Genomic DNA, 20,478 nt, shown 5'->3' with positions numbered 1-20,478 from the left:
AAAAAAAGAAGGCAGAAAAGCCCAAAACAAATCTTTATAAAAAAACATGTTCTGATTTAATGACATTTCATTGATAGCGCTAGCTGCGCTGCACACTAGCCAGCTTGCCAAAGAGGGTTTCGTTTGGTTGGTAGAGGCGACAGGGCGACAGCGATATAGAGACTGCGCCCCGCCCTTATCCTGGTGTGCAACAATAGTGACCAGTCTCCTCCATAGAGTATATAAAAGGGTCTCCTCTCTCTCTACTCCAGCTGTAGTTCAACCTCTCTCTCTCTCTCCAGCTGTAGTTCGCGCTCTCACTCTGTCCTGGACTCCTGGCTGCTGTAGTTGAACATCCAGCTTTAAAACCGCTGGTGGCTGGCTGTAGATTCACATCAGTCTACTAACTAAAAGGGACACGTCAGTGTGGGTGATCAACATCTGACAGGACAGCTGACCAAGTCAAGTGTCTTCCATTTGTTGCGCGGTGTGGTCTTTTTGTGAAATTGACTTAAAAGTCGACTTTAAAACACCCGGCTTTGTGTTAGTTAGTAGTCTAGTTTTGAGTTAAAATGCAAGGACGTAGCACATTCATCAGCCCCTTTCACAGACCGCGATGTCTAGCGGCTGCAGCTCCGGGAGGAAAAGCGAAATTAACTCACCCGGGAAAGGCTATTTTGGCAGGTAAGTTTATTTGTCACGCGGACAAGGAAGTTGTACTTTTCGTAGGCTACATGTACACCTTATAAACAACACATTACAACTACAAGGATGGATATTATGCAACAAAGAACGTAGCCTATTTTTGCTTTCGTGTGCTGTGTGCATTAGGTTAGGTTATAGGCTATCCTACAGGTAGTATGCATGCAGACATGGTGGTTTGGGTCACTGTTGTGGGTGTTGGACGATGACGCTCTAAAAGAAAGGGAGGGGAGAAACAGTTTTGTTTTTATATCTCACTTGGATTCCCAAAGAACTACACTAAATCACTTGTTATGCATTGTTATTAATGTTCTGTTTTATTCTATTATACAAGTATTTACCATAGCCTGCCCCACAGTTCTCGCAAGTTGTAGAATTTTAGGAACACAAAGAAGCACAACTCCGAATGGGGGTTAGATTTCTGTATTTATACAGCTGGCTGGGCTTGGGCTTACATTTAGTCTAAGCTTTTATGGGCTTTTTGTCTCCACTGGGTCGTGATGGCAACAAGCATCGAATTAGAGTTAAACATGAGGTGCAGGTTGAACCCTCCTGTCACATTGAATGGACAGGACACAGATTTGGAAATGAGGGACCAAAATGAAACTGCAGGCACTGGTATTACATATGTACAACACAGGAATCACACTGCCTCAGTGCCTACTGCTTTCATTTCACCTGAATTCACAACATGTTGTGTTGTCATATACTGTAGTCCCTATACAGTATATAGCTGTACAGCATATAGGCAGGCTAGCTCTGACAAAGAATGGACTGCATTTCTTGTTCCTTAATTACTTCATCTCTCAATCTCTCCCTGCCGTCGAGCATGCAGGCACTGCCGTAGCCTCAAACTGCCATGGTGAAGACCATAGAGCTGCACTGATATGATTCTGATACGATCACACTGGTCTAAAGATCACCCACGATGGTGCAGTTTTACATAATACCATTAGGTTGGGCCGTTGGAGTAATGCCCAAAGGATACTCAGGCACAAGGGCATCATTTTGATTGTGTGATTTAGTGGCTTATCCTCGCTGAGCTCCCGGAACTCTTGTCCACCCTGCTTGGCCTTGACATTCCACCCCACCAGGCTCTGGCGTGGTCACTGGTCACAACACATCACATGTTCAGCAGGTTTGATTGACTGATTGAAAATGTTATTAACAGTTTGCAGAATGTGTACAGTTCAAGGAAAGTACAGGTCAATACAATATCTGCTAAGAGGATAAAACCAGGAAAATCTCATTTCTAATTGGTGAAGGGGTTTCTCTGTTAGGGTTTCTCAGGGCTGCTCTTAAGTTATGGTTGTACATTATTGACAGCTATTGTGGTGGTATATTGACAGCTGGAAGGGCACTATTATTGACAGCATGGGTCTTTTCAGCCGTGTCAGACTCCAGCAGTGGCCCCTGAAAGCCATTGTACAATAGCACTGTAGCTCAGAGAAAAAGACAAGTAATTTAAGTAATCAAGGACAGTTCAAAACATAAGGTAGATGTTGTCATCAACCACCTCATGTTCTAAGTCCTATCAGCTCAGCCACTGATAAGAGACATGGAGCCACCATGGTGTGACCTCAACCCCCTCCCCCTGTCACACCCAACCAGATTCACAGAAACTGTTTTGCAATTTCTGTCTCCCTTTCTCTGTCTGTCTGTCCCCCTCTCCCTGGCTCTCACTCAGCAAGTCTCTGGCTGGTCTGTCCTGTTTTGCAACAACTGCATTATTGCTGTCATCCTGCTTAGCTCTACTACCTTAACCCCAACTTACTGCCGTAAGGAAGTATTGATGTCTTACAGGCGCCTAGAGGTTGGGGGGGGGGGTGTGTGTGCGCGCGTGTGTGCGTGCGTGCGTGCGCGTATATTCACATTTGCTGCAGCGCCTGTCTTCTGGTTTCAAAGAAGGTACATCTAGAATGGCCTTTGGGCCTGAGCTCTGCTCAGATGACTCAGCTATCGGGGCAATGAGGTACAACTGGCCTTTAGTATCTGCCCTGAGGTGCTGGCCATCAGACGCTCAGCCAGGTGTTCCTGTTCCAGCGTACAAGACTCCTGCAGACACAGTCTGGCCGCCCATAAATCCTAACAACACTCACACCGACATCTCTCCTATAGTGCTCTGACGCTGCTTTCCATTTATCTCTTATATTTGGCAGCATCGTTTGGTGCGTGTGTGAGTCTGTGAGTGATGTGTGTTTGTTAGTGTGTGTGATGGTGGACCAATTTGTCAAGCTTTAATGGATGCTGGTTGCTATGTGTTTGTGGTGTACTTGTTCTTGTAATTTGTTACTTCCCTCTATACCCCACCCCATTGTTTCTAATATTTCACAGCTTAAGTACATATCCTGGTACAGTATGTATCCTATTGTGCTGTGGTCTAGGACAACATTATTATATGTGTGTTGTTCTTACTAAAAGCTGGTGGAACTAAGGGTGGACACAAGTATGCCATATTGGAGTGAGAAATGTGAGAAGAAAAGCAACAAATATCTTAACAAAAAGGCAAAAGGAAGGGTAGTCTCAAGTCAAACTCCTCTCTGTACCCAAAGGCTGTGAGCACTGAGCACTAGACAGCAAGCACTGGGGAGACCTATACCCTTAATGGAGGAGAGGGGACAGACATTTCTTTGAAAAGCACTTAGATGATGGCAGGAGGACCAGTTTTTATTCTGAGGCTATTCAGGTTGTATACCTAGTCAAACAATCCTATAGGATTTTTTTGACTATACAGTGTGTCTCAAAATGTAAGAATTCACACCCACAAACATTGAAACTGACATGTGGAACTATGAAATGTCACGTTTTGGGACAAATCACAGCAGTTAACATTGAAACTGAAACGTGAAAGTCAAATAAGCCACATTTTGTGAATAGTTTCAGAAATGCAATTGGTTATTGTGAGCTTCTACCATATGTCTGCTATAGGCACTAGCTAGACGGTAATCTTGCTATTAATTTTACTTTTAATTCAGTTGGAAGTTGTTACAAAGTTGTAACCCTATAGGATATTTTGACTAGGGTACTTTGAGTATGACCTCTGCTCAGATTTTTGTCAGTTGAACGTGGAGACGGGGACAGCTCTTATCTATGCATATCCCCTGTGGGGGGGGGGGGGGGGGGGCTAACGGGCTCTGGTCCTGATTTTCTGCATGCTTGTATTTGTGCATTCCTTCACTGTTGTGTCGGTCCTTTATGTATTGTGTATAAGCCTGCCTGTTCATGAGAGAGAGAGAAAGGGAGAGGGAGAGAGAAAGGTGGGTCACAGAAAGGGGAGGGAGGGGGGCCAAGCGATAGAGAGAGCATCTACCCTCTCTCTCTCTCTCTCTCTGTCCAGCCTTGGGCAGTCAGTTACATTTTCTGCGTCTCCTTTCAGTTGCGGGTGGCTTGTCAGTGTGTGCACTTACTCCCTGTTGGCTCACTGTATTTGCCTTTATACACACCACACTACATGGCACTGTACCACTGTACTGTACCAACTCACACAAACCTCTGCTCACTTGGCATGGCCCCACACCTCCATTCCAATACTCATGTCGCCAGTGAGCTGTTGGCACAACAGTGTAACATCATGTGTCTAACTGTCTATCTATGGTGGCCCTATATAATCAAACTTACTGCAGTTTAATTTAATAGTGGGGCTTACACTTGATATTTAATACCACAGTGGGCAGCACACAGTAAAATCCTCAGTGTTCATTTATACATTTGTAACTCAGAGAGTAAGTTGAATTAAGAATTGTATTGTGTAGTTAGTTAGTAGTTACTGTTGTGATTTAGGTTGACCATCTTTATGGTCTCTCCATCTATTCTAAACCAAGGGGTGGTGGGTGAGGATCCGCCTAGTTTGCAGGCAACACAACATAACAAATGCCAACACAACGACGTATTACACATGTACAATACATTCTAAAGTTTATTACAGCCACAGAGAAATATATACAGTAAGAACAGTATGGCGTCCCTAGCAGATATGGAAACATAAGATAAGAACAGAATGCGCAGGAACAAGTATGCAACTCATATCATTTCGCACATACAGTCAGTCCCTCTGATACAGCAGTGGACAGTCATATCATGGTTATCAATATGCTTATGCAGATAAGTGTTTCGCCACTGAGTTAGGCAGCTAGGGTCATATATCATTACAGTTACTACTAGTTAGTATTTATTTTTTATTTATTTTTTGAAAATCGTTTTTTTTATTTCAATGAATCGATTCATATCGTCGGGATTAATATCGATATATATCGATATACGATATATCGTTACATGCCTAATTAAAACTGTTGGTCCGGAATTCTCCTTTAACGTTGTCATACGTAAATTACGTATAAAAACTATGACTCAATGACTCAAATTATTTATTACTTTACACGTTTCAAATCAATCTGCAAATAATGAATGCCATCACTAGCACATGTAGTTTGCATACCGGAGGGTAGTAAGCAGTGGCACTAAGCAGATAGAACCAGTGTCCATGTAAAATTAATTGACATCCCTGATGTAATTAGAAATTAGCGCAGCAGCATCAGGAAACAGTGTTTTGGACAGCAAATGCCCCTGAAAGGCCAGACGCCAGACGACAGATGAATAATTCCTTTGATCTTTTTGTGCAAGGCAAACATAAATATTAAGTCTCTATTAATAGTACTACCTCATGTTTGATGTACAGTAGTCCTCTGGCTATCATTTTCCATTTGGATTGTCGATATGGATGTATTAATCACATCATCTCCTGCTCCAGTTTTCGGCAGTATCCTTCTCTCTCCAGAGAAAAGGTCTCTCTCTCTGTGTCGAAAAAGAGCTAATCGTCTAAATAAGGAACATTCGGATGAATAATGGATACATTCAATTAAAGAAACTGCGTATTAATTTGCTGGCATGCATACACGGTTGCAATTCTTTCATTAAGTGATTTTTTTTTCAGATCCCAAGTTTAATGCTGGAAGAAGGAGGTTAATTATTATTCATTATTTCCAAAAGGAACGTTTGGCAGCAGACCATAATACCCTTATGTACTGTTTTTACACATTTTGTTATGTTGAAATCATAAAAGTGGACATGCAGTAGACACACACACACACACACACACACACACACACACACACATATATACATTACATATATACATACACATTATATATAAATATCCAGTGTTGGAAGTTAACTTCAGCATCAAAGAACAATGGAGGCACAGAGATTTTATGTACTCTCCAATGGGTCTGACAGACTATGAGACAGAGACACCTGATTAACTGCATTATGTTGGCCATTTCAGACACATTTACACCAGAAAGTAGATTTCTTAATAAATAAAAAATGTTCACCATCTGAGGATTTCACTGTATAAGCTTCCAAATACAGTTATAACTAGATAAAGTGCCCCTCAGGGCACGGTTCTCCACCAGGGCAGTTCTTCTTACGCCTTGGATGGCAAATGGATGATTTGAGGCATTTTGTTCCAAAAATGTGTTTTGCAAAAATCCACCTGTTGGTGGCACTATAACAGGCCAATGTGAAAAAGGTGGGATATATTCCTCAGCCTAGTAGGAAAGTCTGTGAAAGATTTTACGTAAACTGCACGCTGCATTCATGATTTGAGGCTTTTTGTTCAAAATGGGCCAATTCTGCCAACTTTGAAAGCCAATGTTAGCCAATTAGGCTATGAAATATCGGACAGATCCGGCTTGAACACATGGCTATAGAGATAGTGTGTAACGTTTTTTGGACAGAATCTGGAGGAGTAATATCCTAAAATGTGTTTTTCAAAAGTCGGCCTCCTGGTGGCGCTATAACAAGCCGTTCTGGAAAATTTGGGGCAGATGTTCATCGTTGGCATCCAGGGAGTGTGTGCAAAATTTGGCATCGACCGGGTTAACGGTGCCGGAGATTAGCTGTTAACAGACGGACGGACGGACACACGGACGGACACACACACAGACGGAGTGCAAAACATACTCTCTCCCCATGCCTTCGGCCTGGTGGAGACAACTAATAAGCAAATTAATTGGATGTTTCTTCCCTGAGAGCAGATGCTCATCAGAACATGTTTTGTCTCTGTAGCTCTGCCAGTTTACCTTCCCCTACCCTCTGTCACTTATACAAAGATTTCCTGATTTTCCCTGAACTGCGTGCGTGTGTGCTTGTGTGCGTGAGTGCGTGTGTACACATGCAAACTGAGTGGCTGTGACTGGATCAGGGGCCCAGCTGGGAAGTGTGGGAGCTGTTGATTAAACTATAAATCTGGAGTGGAGAGACTAGCGTGCAGCAACACATCGGTGACTTTGCACAGTACATTCAAAATTGGTCTCTACGTCTGTCTTTCAGACTGAATTAGAAAAGGAGACACTTTCTTTCTTTTGAACCGCTTAGTAAGGAAGGCTCGTCTGTGCCATTGTCGTCACGCAGCAGACTTCGATTCGACAGTAATAACACTGTATTTGATTGCTGCCTCGGTCCCACTATAATATCCCCCAGCAATGACAATTCCGTTTTTGCGATCTGCGCGTAATAGCAAGTGCCAAAAAACACATGTGAATGCATTGATTTTGTGACACGCTGTGATTGGTTGGAGATGAGGAGAGTGTGGGGATAGAAGTAGCAGTGGAGAGAGAGTTGTGTGGATGAAGATAAATGATCATTTTCTCTCGTATCTTATCCGTCTTTGGGTCCTTTACTGGAACCATTTAAGAATCCATCTCTAAAGGTGTGTGTGTGTGTGTGTGTGTGTGTGTGTGTGTGTGTGTGTGTGTGTGTGTGTGTGTGTGTGTGTGTGTGTGTGTGTGTGTGTGTGTGTGTGTGTGTGTGTGTGTGTGTGTGTGTGTGTGTGTGTGTGTGTGTGTGTGTGTGTGTGTGTGTGTGTGTGTGTGTGTGCGTGCGTGCGTGCGTGCGTGCGTGCGTGCGTGCGTGCGCGTTCATTTGTAATGTACTGGAAGACAGTAGGAGCCTACTCAGTGTTGTGCATCTAACGAGGATTGATCCTGAGCCCTGTCTTCCCATGTACTGTAGCTAGCACAGTGCTTAGCGGACCACTGCTTGGCCTCCGCAGGCAGCAATGTTTCAGATACATTGCTGTCTCAGCTGAGGGAGATGAATGAGACTCATTGTACCACGCTGCCTGCCTGAGACACACTGACCCACAGAGCTGGGATCAGTGTGGTTTGAATGTGTAGTGTTGTAAAGCCCATGTGATCTGCCCTAGTCACAGCCGGGTAACATTTACTTATTACTCCAGTGGGATTAGTGGAATAACTGGGGTTAGATAACTTAGATCAAAGTTTGTGTGTGCTTGCGTGCGTGACTGCGCACGCGTAGCATGTGTGTGTGTGTGTGTGTGTGTGTGTGTGTGTGCGTGTGCGAGATAGAGTGAGGCCCATGACTCAGCTTTCTACAATTGCATTGAAAACAATATTACTTTATCTCAGGCCTCACATTCCTTATGAGCTTCGTTGGTTGATTCACAGCCATGTAAAAGTACCACCTTATCTGTATTCTGTAAGTCACTGGTTAAATATAGCTGCTAGCCTGAGTGAAGTGTCAGAGAGATTGACTCCTGTTATGGTACAGTATATTGGCTGATGGACACTGTGCCAAGTCACAGAGTCTAATGAAATAGCCCTATGCAGGCTTGGAACACAACCACATTGATCAACTGTATTCCAAAATGGAACCCGTTGACGGTGTTAAATGGGAGGCTTTCATATGTGTAAAGATTTAAAGATTCAAATGGGTATATTTGTCACTCACTCGTACAAGTATAAGTATATTATATATATACTGGGTCAGTGATGTAAATTAGTTTTCACTGTAATGGGTCCCGGGACCCATTTAACTCCCATTTCATCTAGTATGGTTATATTCATATATAAAATATATCTGAAAGAAATAAAAACAATTGTAAATCTTCTAAAGAGTTGTGCAAACAACAGTGCAAAGTATATGCAAACATAAAGTAAATTAAATAGCACCAAATTACAGTAAAGTGCTGAGTACAGTAGTGCGTCTATGGGACCCCCAGAAAGGTCCACGGATGGGTACATTATCAATAATCTGCGTTTTGGGATGCAAAATGCACCCTATCAGCATCACTGCTGGGTATAAAATAAAATACTGGTTAGAAAAAGACACTGGTTAGAATGTGGAGAATAGTGTAGCAACCAGTATACTGTATACAGAATCCAGATACAGTGAATAATATACAGATATTAAGAAGAGTTTGTTCAAAGTACAACATATGCAGGGGGTCTTGTTCCAAAAAGGACAATAAAGCTAAAAATAGAGCTGTGTGTGCTCTGTAAAAAGTGGTGTTTAGAGATGCAAGCGTTTGACCTGCCAGTTTGGTCATCATTCAGGGCTCTAAGTGCCTGTGTGTGCCTGTGTGTGTGTGTGTGTGTGTGTGTGTGTGTGTGTGTGTGTGTGTGTGTGTGTGTGTGTGTGTGTGTGTGTGTGTGTGTGTGTGTGTGTGTGTGTGTGTGTGTGTGTGTGTGTGTGTGTGTGTGTGTGTGTGCGTGCGTGCGCGCGCGCGCGCGCGCGTTACTGCATGGCATCTTGCCGTGTGCGTATGTCATTGAGCTAATGGAAGCGTTTTGGCCTGGGTAATGGAGCCCCTCCCCGAGGGCAGAGCACATAATTTAATTAAGGACCATTCTGTCGTCCTGTCTCCTCTCCCCAGACTCCACCTTCACTCGTCGTGACTCATTCCTATTATGTGTAGTGTGGCTTCTGTGATGATAAATGCTGAGTGTTAATTTAGCTCTGACCAAGAGTGTACAAAATGGAACCAAAGGGACCCTTCCCTTCGGTTCCATTTGTACACTCTCAGAGGTAAATGAACTAAGGAATTTACTGTTTACTGAGATACTTCTCCTCCGCTAGTGTATTTCTGCACTGGGTGTGTATTGTGTCTTAAAAAACAACACCCAACATCATTCATTCAACATATTTTTGCTACTTTAATCACAGGATAATTGTATGGTTGAAAAGAAACTGCAGTAACAGTTAAGAACTCTGTGATTCCTGACACAGCATCCATCTTTTCTCTCTATATTTGCCTACTCCTCTAAGTATTTCATAAAGCCAGTGCAGTCGCGCTGTCTAGTTGGTCTCTGGCCGTGTTCTTGATTCATCTCCGCCCGGCCCATTACTATTCCTCTCACAGCAGCAATGTTTTAACGTTTATGGGGATAGCCATTAGTGCAGTCGTTTTAATGATCCACGATACAATGGCACCTCCTTGAGATTCAAGTTGATAAAGTACATTAACGTTGCCTCCAGTCTGAGAAGATGACAAGATCATATTATAGCCTATTGTTTCCCCCAAAAATGAAAATGTTCATATTGGATGGGGTTTGATTTAGGCCTTCTTTGTTGTTGAAAACATTACACATCACATCAATGGATCCCGGTCTGCCGCTGACAAAGATTTGATTTGTTGCCCTGTGCTTCTCCCAGGCGGCATTGCAGGTGGCATCGAGATCTGCATCACCTTCCCCACAGAGTACGTCAAGACCCAGTTACAGCTGGACTCGAAGGCCGACCAGGCCAAATACAGGGGAATTAGTAAGTACTGTAGCCTGTCTGTCTGTCTGTCTGTGTCTGTCTGTCTGTCTGTCTGTCTGTCTGTCTGTCTGTCTGTCTGTCTGTCTGTCTGTCTGTCTGTCTGTCTGTTGTCTCTCAGGAACTCACATTCATCTCATTACCTATCATCTCCTGGCACATCATGGATTCTGACAGGCTGTCACCCTGCATGTTTGTCTTGTTTATATGACTGAGATCAGACCAACATGTGCACGCACGCACGCACGCACGCACGCACGCACGCACGCACGCACGCACGCACGCACGCACGCGCACACGCGCACACGCGCACACGCACACACACACACACACACACACACACACACACACACACACACACACACACACACACACACACACAGCCTGTTACTCCCGGATGGAGATACCGTCCTAATTAGGCAACAGACAGCTGTTGCTTTCTCCTCTCTGTGGTCCTCCTCTCCTCTATCTGGTTTATAGCTAGCAGAACATGGATCATTGGACCAGAGCCTTTTAAGATGCTTGTTGTTGTTTGTCCATGTTGTATTGGTTTGTTTGTCTTTGTTAACAAAGTATTAATGAGAGCTTTTGTGACTTACTGTAATAATAACTACATTGGATCCATTGGAACACAGGTTACGGTATTTTGTGAAAAGTTGTGCTTTTGGAGAATACAGAGCAACTCTTCCCGCCCGACAGCGATGATATGATAATATTGTATGTTGTCTAGGTGACTGTGTGAAGCAGACGGTCAAGGGTCATGGCGTCAGAGGCCTGTACAGAGGACTGAGCTCACTGGTGTATGGATCCATACCCAAATCAGCTGTCAGGTATGTAACGCAGACAGTGGAACACTTTTCATGTCACCTTCAGACCCCTACATTGACTTGTATTGGTGCCCTATTAGAGACCCTGACCCTTAATAGGAAAATATATTTTGATTTAAATGACACAATTCTACATGTCACAATTTTACATTGAAATATCTAAACTAATTTGTATTGTAATAATTGAAAGTGAATTGAATTATTGTTAAATTAAAATTAGTCATCATTTGACTACTCATCATTTGACTAGGTGGGACACACGCATTCACACGCACGCACACACACAGACACACACACACACACACACGCACACGCACACATGCACACATGCACACATGCACCCACACACACACACACACACACACACACACACACACACACACACACACACACACACACACACACACACACACACACACACAGTTTGTAAGCAGTAAAAGCTTAAATAGAGTGAGTGTTCTCAGCTCAGTGTGTCTACCTGGATCTCCCAACTCCAATTATTCTAGTCCATTACCCACAATGTACGCCATAAATGCCAGCCTACCCCTTCTGGGTAATTGTGTTATTCTTTCACAGCTCTGACATTTATCCCCAGACTCAGCACGCACGTTCTCGCACGCAGCCATAGACACACATGCGCCAGGCTCTGTCTCTCACGCACCCACACAGTACAGTAACACACGTGCACATACACTTGATGCATTTTATTGCCAGAGTCTCCGTTCTCCAATTATGAAATGTTTTCTTGGACTCCCTCTTTACGTTTGTTTTGTTTTGCTGCCTGTGTGTGTGTGTGTGTGTGTGTGTTGTGCTAGCGGGTTGAGTGGAGCGACAGGCCTAGCCAGGCAGAACAGAGCTGCCACTCAACCTCAGACAAGAGACACAAAGAGGAGTATACTATACTGTGTGTGTGTGTGTGTGTGTGTGTGTGTCTGTGTGTTTGTGTGTGTGTGTGTGTGTGTGCGTGTGCATGTTGTGTATGTGTGTGTCACTGAAGATGTAGCCTCGGAAACCCAGACGTTTTATTTCCTGCATGGAGAAAAACTGAAGATGTGACAGAGGCATATACAGAGGTGTTGACCTTAAGCCTTGTCCACGTCATTGGTCTGCAGCTGACAGCTAACATATGCATGAAGGAGGGGCTTGTGTGTATGTTTATATTTTTAACGCAAAAAAGATTCTTGAGTAAAAAAGAATAGACGACCGTATTGGGGTGGACAGATGGAGATAGCATTGGTATATGGAGAGTCCTGTATCCTTCCTATCAATCCTGTTTTTTCTCTTTACCGTCTTGCTGCCTCCATTTTTGTACTCCTCAGTCTTTCCCCGTAACTATGGCAGATAGCTTGCCGTTCCAGCATATGGGCGCAAGCTACCAATATCATAAGAGTAGGGGTGCAACATTTAATCGAAGTAAACGATTTAAATCAAATAATATTTTTTGGGGGGGGGATATTCATTATGAATCATTATAATAATTATTATGGATTTATTTTCAAAGTAGAACATTTGTGAGAATATATATATAAGCTCATAATGCAACACGTGACCTTGTACAGTATATGGGCTAATTTCTACATTTCTGAAATAATGTATGCAGTAAGCAGACAAAGCAGTTAATTAGACTAATCAATTTATTCAAATATAAAACATCATGTGAAAAGTAATTTTAGCCCTATTGGCATGGTCAAAGACCCCATATATACATTGCATTCAAATGTATATGATTTGGATATACAGTATAATCCCGACAATGAATGAATACACCTGGCTGACTTTGATTGAGGTCTGATTACAGTGTGAGCAAGAGTAACTTCACATCTGGTCTGGGCGTCTGGCAGATGTGATTGTGACCAGATACTATTTGCAGCGTACATTTACACCTTTCCTCGACATGCATTTTTTTACTCATTCAGATAAGATATCCAGGAACAGATCACCTTTTAAATTGTGTAAATGTGGTCTAACTGCATAATTCATTCTACACCAAGTCTATGAATGAGTCTTATTTTACATTTCATCTTACAAAATTATTTTAGGCATTAGATACCTGTACCACGTGGACCCTAGTAGCTGCTGGTTAACATTCAGCAAAACTAGCATATCTACGACTACACGCTCTCAGTGCGTCACAATGTGACACAATGTACAATGTATTTTTACCTATCGAACAAAGGGGAGTCTACAGCGTGCCTCGGCCTAATACGGCTGCGTCACAGGAGCAGGGATTCAGAAGAAGGGATAGACACAAGAGCAGCTCGGACAGTTTAAGTCTGTTTCATTCAGGTGCTCGTACAAGAAATGACTTGACGTTTCGATCTTACAGAGTCATCATGACAAACTGTATTATTCTAGGCGTAGGGGGGGGACTGTACTCTAGTTTGTTGGTCATGGGTGCCTGGCATCACTCATGTTCCCCACCCCCATCTTTCGTCCACTCTTTTTGTCCTCCCCTTTCCCCATCCCATTAACTGATTGCCTGCGTGTGCGTGCTGCTGTGCATGTGTGCGTGTGTGTGGCTATACAGCACCATGCGGTCAGGTTGTGGATGTTTGAAGGAGAGGGGATGTTATTGTCATTGAGAAGTCAGAAGTGGGACACATAAAGGAGCCTTTATATCCAATTATAATTATCCTGATTTATACTTAGCTATAGAATGAAGCTCACAACCTTTCTTTCTTTCTTTCTTTCTTTCTTTCTTTCTTTCTTTCTTTCACTCACACTCTCTATTTACACCCTGTCCTATCTTTCCAAACTCATATGATCCTGTTTGTCCTCCTCTTGCACTGATATGGAAATGATTGACCGATATATAAGTTCATTTTGTTTTTGTTGTTTTTATTTCCCCCTTTTGTGCCAGGGAAACAAATACATCTTCAATACAAGAAATAAATGTTCAGACTGTACAGTACAGCTTGGTAGGCTGCAGCAGTGTAGCTAACCAACACGCTAACAGCCAACGCAAAATGTATACTTTACATAAATATCGGCTACTGCCATTGATTAATGTCAGTTTTATTTGCCGATACCAATATTGATAACGGCAAATATTGGCCGATACCGAAATGTGGCCGATACATTTGTGCATATATGTTAGGATGTTGATATTATGGAGGGTTAGTTTTGAGGTTAGGATTGTATTGTCTTCCCTATTCGTAAAGGCCAATTCTGAATGCCTGGGTCAACCTCAACATACTTCGCTCTGGAGTAGCTAAGACCGAACTCTACCTGCACATGATTGGAGTGTCTGCCACTGATCTCTGCGAATGCGGAAAACCACAGACTGTTGAACACATCATCGATAAATGTCCAATCTTCAAGTCACCACATGGAGTCAGCGGTCTAATTGAACTGGACAATGATACCACTTCTTGGCTGATGTCCAAATTGCCTGTGTAGCCCTACACGAACGAACGAAGGCTAATTCTCTACTTCTCTTATTCCCTTCTTTCCTCCACTGTCTCCTTCTCAAATAAGCATGTAAGAAAGAGGCCTAATGGAGTTCTGTTCAGTTTTCCATGGTCTCCGTGATGATGACCAGAGCCTGACAGCAGCGTGTTTTCTCTCCGCTGTCTTTAATGAGCAGTATTTGTTTGCGATGACGTGCGATGCCTCCTCATCGCACTTCAACTAAGTCATACTAAGTAGAGTATGTGAAATAGCAAAGTATTATTTGGGATCTTTCGTGGGTTGTTTCTCAAGTTTCCGTGTGGAATCGGGGTTGTGCCGCTAAAAGGTTTAGTTTGTTTCTGCCTGACAGTGGGAGTTGTGACTGTCTAATTGCAGGGTGCCATAAACAGAGACCAAACCTGCATGAAGATAGAGCAACAGATGTGGAATGTTAATGAACAGTCCTAAAAACTGAAATAGAGACCATGAAATGGAGATTGAACAATAAACATGCTGCCTGACTGTACACTAACACTGAGAGTGTAGAAATGGACCATTGGGAATTCTGACCAAGTTTTCTATGTCCTAATGCTTACTTGCTTAATATCACAATGCATTGCATCTGCAACGTGTTGTTGGCTACAGTTCCGTTTTACTGTTTATGAAAGACATTGTGTAAGAAATATGAGCATGGCAATTGGACAGTGGTCCAGACTCCAGATGTAACACACATAGGAAAACAAAATATCCATGAATGGCAAGTGTCTGTTTTCAGTCTGCAGTTTTTCTCCTCTTGACTTCTCCTCCTCGTCTCTCCAACCATATTGTGCACTCACTCCTTCCATCACCACAATTGAATTCCATCTATAAATAACCTTTCTTGTGAAGGACACACACACAGCGTATTCTGACTGATTACAGTGATGCTTAAAAGGCACACACACATACACGCACACACACACACACGCACACAGATGCACTCTCTCTCTCCTTCCTGAGGTGCACTGCGTGGGCTGGCTTCCATGGCAGCAGTTGCTGGGGATTTGTTTATCACACTGCACTTTATTGGGCCACTTTAATAATGGACAAGCCTGTTGCAGGACACAAGTGAAAGATGCTGCCTTATTATGCACAAAGATCTGATCCAATTTATGAGTGTAAGACTTTTTTTTTTTACTGTGACAACAAAGCAGTTTTCTATGCAGTGGGTGGGTAAGGGAGAGGATGCTGTGGTGCGTTCTATTGAAAAAGTCCTTCCTGCCAACGTGTTTCTGCTGACCATGCAACGTGATGTCCTGCTCTTTGGCACTCTTTCATTTGCTCGCACTTTGTCTTTGTCGCTATTGAATGCATTTGGTGTAATATATCATGGAGGTAGTAGAGCCCACACTCTCCACATTTATTAATCTCTTATAAAAACAAAGTTTCTTCATCAGGCCTGATGAAGGTCATTGAGATGAGACTAATTTGGAAGAAGCCGTTTTACAATTCCACTACCTTAACCCTTAATGTATTATAAGAGTAGTGTCATAATCGTTTATTACTTAAAGCGGCAATGCTTATGTTTTATGTCGGTTTTCTCTCTCCTGATGCAGATCGTGATGCACGATAAAGATGCATATAGCATTCAATCTGGTGCGCCCTCTACTTCAAAAATCTTTTTTTTATTATTTTTTTTTTTTTAAAGATGTTTTTTTTGTGGTTTTCGCCTTTATTTTATGTTTTTTACGGAGGGATAGACAGTAGGCTGACAGGAAATGGGGAGAGTGATGGGGGGGGTGACATGCAGTAAGGTGAGTCGGGAGATCGGGAGTCGAGCCCACGGCACACTGCCAGACTGGATTGCTATCCAAGGTGCCTGGACCACTGAGCCACGGCCCAGGCCCTTTATTGACATTGTAAATTACTAGGTGTCCTACCCGTGCTTCAAATACGTTTATTAGGTAGGTCAGTAGCGGTATCTTATCCAACACCAGCATCTAAATGTCTCAATAGAATAGTAGAGCTATATTCTATATACCTCCAACCACTGACGATGTGGTAGTTGTATTGTATTACTATACTCTATCTATACAGATGTATTAAAGACCAGCTGAAATGAAAAATATGTATTTACTATTTATGTATTTCTTATTTATTTGTGCATTCCCACCGTGATAGCAAAGAACAAATTAAAATATGTCCGATCCCCTACTAATGCCCTGTTGTCACCATTGTCTTTGTCAGGTTTGGAGTGTTTGAGGCTCTCAGTAACTATGCAAGGGATGAGAATGGTCGTTTGGACAGCACCAAAGGCATGCTGTGTGGGCTTGGAGCTGGGGTGATGGAGGCTGTGCTAATAGTGTGCCCTATGGAAACTGTTAAGGTACAGTACTGTATACTATTATTACCAGCTGCATGGTGGTCATATGTATTTTTGTGCCTGCTTATTATTGTTTGACCAGGGTTTAGCACAACCCTGTTGTTGGAATTACTTATTTTGCAGTCTATGTAGTCAAGTTTAACCTTCTACGTCCAGTTATGTTTCTTTAGCCTGTTGTGAGACAGATAGGCAGACTTCAAAACAGGAATGCTATCAAATGTTGGTGGGTCTGGTATCTCACTGGTAACAAGCTCTCCTCCTTCTGAATGTTGGACTTAAGGATTATCTTGTCCTTTTTATCCCCCAAGGTCAAGTTCATTCACGACCAGACATCAACCAACCCCAAGTACAGGGGTTTCTACCACGGAGTCAGAGAGATAATCAAAACCCAAGGTAAAGCACAGTGAAATCTACTGTTCACAGTTCATAGCAATGTGTGTTTATATGTGTACAAGCGGAGCTTAACATTTGGTCCTTCTCTTTTTTCTTTCAATTTATTTTTCTAGGTCTGAGAGGGACATATCAGGGCCTCACAGCCACCGTTCTCAAACAAGGCTCTAATCAAGCCATCCGTTTCTATGTGATGACGTCTCTCAGGAACTGGTACAAAGGTAAGTGTGTGCGTTTGTGTGTGAGCACCTGAGAATGGATATTACCATGTTTAATTTGAAACATACAACACACTCCCAGAATGATACACTGTATTGAAAAAGTTATTTTCTTGTCGGTCCTGACCTCTAGTGGTCAATTACAAAATTACAGTAGTCTGGGTTAACCAGGGTCAGAGTTTAGAAATACTGGCCTTGTACCAATAAACAGATTGTCTCTTTTCTTACAACACCATGTCTGCCTGACTGGTTCAAATGTCATCAGGATCAGTGTTAAAGGAGTAGTTCACCCAAAAAAAGTACTTATTTTCTATAAACACACCCCATAAACCCTTGAATTCATGGATATTTTTTTTGTTTTTGTCGCATTCCTAAGCTAATAATTTGATGACCCGTGGAGTAATAAAATATATATTTTTTTTGGGTGAACTACTCCTTTAAGCGTCAGTGATCGTGCAGCAAATCAGCGGAGCATGATGACCCATGGCGTGTCCTCACATCTACATGTATTCTCCCCTCAGGCGATAACCCCAACAAAGCTATTAACCCCATGGTGACTGGAACATTTGGAGCCATAGCCGGCGCTGCCAGTGTGTTTGGAAACACTCCCCTGGATGTCATCAAGACGAGGATGCAGGTACAGAGAGATGGCGTGGCTTTGTTTTTGTTTCGTCTTTTATTGTCTCAATGTTGGTACAGCTTTTTCTCCAGTTGTTTGAAGCTGTACAACAGTAGATCTTTCTTGATAAAAGTATGTTGAGCTTTAGGCTGAGCTCACACCTTTCATGCAATTCTGTGCTCGTTGGATGCTCGTTGGATGCATGTTGTGTAGTGTCATGGCCGCCCAATGTATTTCCAATGGAGGTCACATGGTTTGACCCAACATTGTGTTGTGTGAGGGGGAGGGGCGGACGACTGCGCCCCTCCCCCTCACACAACACAATGTTGGGTCAAACCATGTGACCTCCATTGGAAATGCATTGGGCCGCTGGGCGGCCATGACACAACACCCAACGAGCACGAGAATTGCATGAAAGGTGTGAGCTCAGCCTTAGTCTACTTGCCAGCCCATAGAGCCCCATTGTGAACCCAGACATGTTGAGTACACCAAGGTTTTATGTTAGAAATGTTGAGTATGGGTCCCCAGCAGGTAGAAACTGCCAGATGCTAACTTGCATAATGTTGAGCAATTTTCATAATTGGCATAATATGTGACCATACCATTAACAGTTCTACTGCGTAACCCGTGTTCCCCGCTATTTAATCCAATATTCTACGCTGCCTAGATTGTCTTATTACCTTTGGAGCAAGTATTCGCAACTTTGATCCACGAAAATCCTGCGGAAAATAGTCTGATGGTTTGTTGTTGAAGAGAAAAACATGCCGCCATTACAATGTGAAACAAGAACAGCCTCCATGTTGTAGTCCAAACAAACACCCCGTTCACTTGCATTGAGCTCATTTTCCCAGAAGCCCTAGCAGCCCAGAGCATGGCTCGATTTCCGGGTTCGTCATCATAATGCAACGGCCTCGTCACCAGGTCCGCGACAAATCCGATCTTTCTTTTTAATTATTAAAAAACAGCGAATTAAACACATTAAACAAATAGCGGGTTTAGCGTGTTAAGCAGGGGGGAACGTTGGATTAAATAATTCAAAGCCCTCAAGGTGTCAACCTATAGAAGGCAAAACAATCAAAATTTCATCATGCTTTATGTAGCATGTGACGTGTCAAACTAGGGGGTTTTCATGATGCCGAATCCATTCCAAGCATTAGTTTTGCACAAAAAACACTGGGCTAAAAACCCACGCATAAACCCTTGGTGTACTCAACATGTCCGGGTTCACATTCTGGCAAGTGGACTACTTTGTAAAATGCAGCTTTAAATGTTGTCTTTCTTTCATTGCTTCTTTCTCTTACCACCTATGACATTTGATGGAATTCTCTCTCTTTTAAAGGGTCTTCAGGCACATAAATATAAGAGTACATGGGACTGTGCTGTGCAAATAATGCGACACGAGGGCTTATCAGCGTGAGTACATCACCATACTTATATAGTGTAGATTCATTTTTATTTCAGGAGATCGGTCTACATGGCAAGCCTCTTCTACTCCTCTTTGCCAATGTACACTTTGATTTTGTTGCAGTCTGTGGGAAGCCTGAATAACACTGTCAACATTATATTCTGGACCTTTTTTTGAGAAGTAAAAAAAAAAAGAGATTGAAGTCACATTTAAGACGTGTCAAACAGTTACAATATCTCTTATTACAGTTGTACTCTCTTTAGCCAGCCCTAGCCAATCTCATTTGCAAACTGGAAACCAATCGAAATGAAACATCTCTGGACAGTGATATCAGCTCCATTTCTGGTCATTATACAGTAGATCCTTTAGTATTGTGTCATTGGTAATGACGCAAATGATGATCATAGCCTATCAGTTAAAGTCAATCGCTATTTGCTAAATAACAGTCTGAGAATAACAAATAGACATTTCAACAAGTAAGCTGTCAGTGATTCATAAAATCATTTCAGCCATTTTCTGGTGTTATACTGTCATTATTGAATACAGAAAAGTTCTTTACTCATCTCTTTTTCTCTCTCTCTGTAGTTTCTATAAGGGAACAGTTCCTCGGCTTGGCCGTGTGTGCTTGGATGTGGCCATAGTCTTCATCATCTACGAGGAGGTGGTGAAGGTTCTGAATACTGTGTGGAAGACAGACTGAGATGCCGGAAGCTCTGCCTCCCAGCCCTCTGTCACAGTTCAGTGTTACTCAACATATCCTCTGGGGTGGGGTGGGGTGGGGTGAGGGTGGGGTGGATGGGTTAAAGACAGAGCTGAACTTAGATCTTCTTCTCTGCAGACAGGAGCCCAACATAATTTGTACATAAGAAAAATATAATAATTATTATTTTGGGGTAGGCGTACTGGCATGAGGTGCACTGCACAGTGGACAGGCAAATTCTCTGAGGTGCAGTGGAATCATTTTCTTAGCCTGATGGTATTTGGTATTTTGGGGTCTCGCCATGATCTGTGGGAGGAGAGTGCACTGC

The 20,478-nt window shown here is 42.8% G+C and overlaps 1 protein-coding gene across 1 annotated transcript; it reads left to right on the top strand.

Annotated features, from left to right (window-relative positions):
- Positions 1 to 269: 269 nt before the first annotated feature.
- On the top strand, positions 270 to 20,194 carry LOC306934519 (tricarboxylate transport protein B, mitochondrial). Its single transcript, XM_079517115.1, has 9 exons — positions 270 to 663; positions 10,135 to 10,242; positions 10,970 to 11,069; positions 16,683 to 16,821; positions 17,127 to 17,211; positions 17,325 to 17,429; positions 17,948 to 18,063; positions 19,385 to 19,458; positions 20,036 to 20,194. Exons 1-9 carry the CDS (start codon positions 552 to 554, stop codon positions 20,148 to 20,150), a joined length of 954 nt encoding a protein of 317 aa, XP_079373241.1. The 5' UTR covers positions 270 to 551; the 3' UTR covers positions 20,151 to 20,194.
- Positions 20,195 to 20,478: the final 284 nt, after the last annotated feature.

This window comes from Electrona antarctica, assembly GCF_951216825.1.
Source record: "Electrona antarctica genome assembly, chromosome: 12".
In the NCBI taxonomy this organism is placed as follows: Eukaryota; Metazoa; Chordata; class Actinopteri; order Myctophiformes; family Myctophidae; genus Electrona; species Electrona antarctica.
Note: the sequence above shows the minus strand (reverse complement) of the source record. Positions and strands in the feature narration are given on the sequence as shown.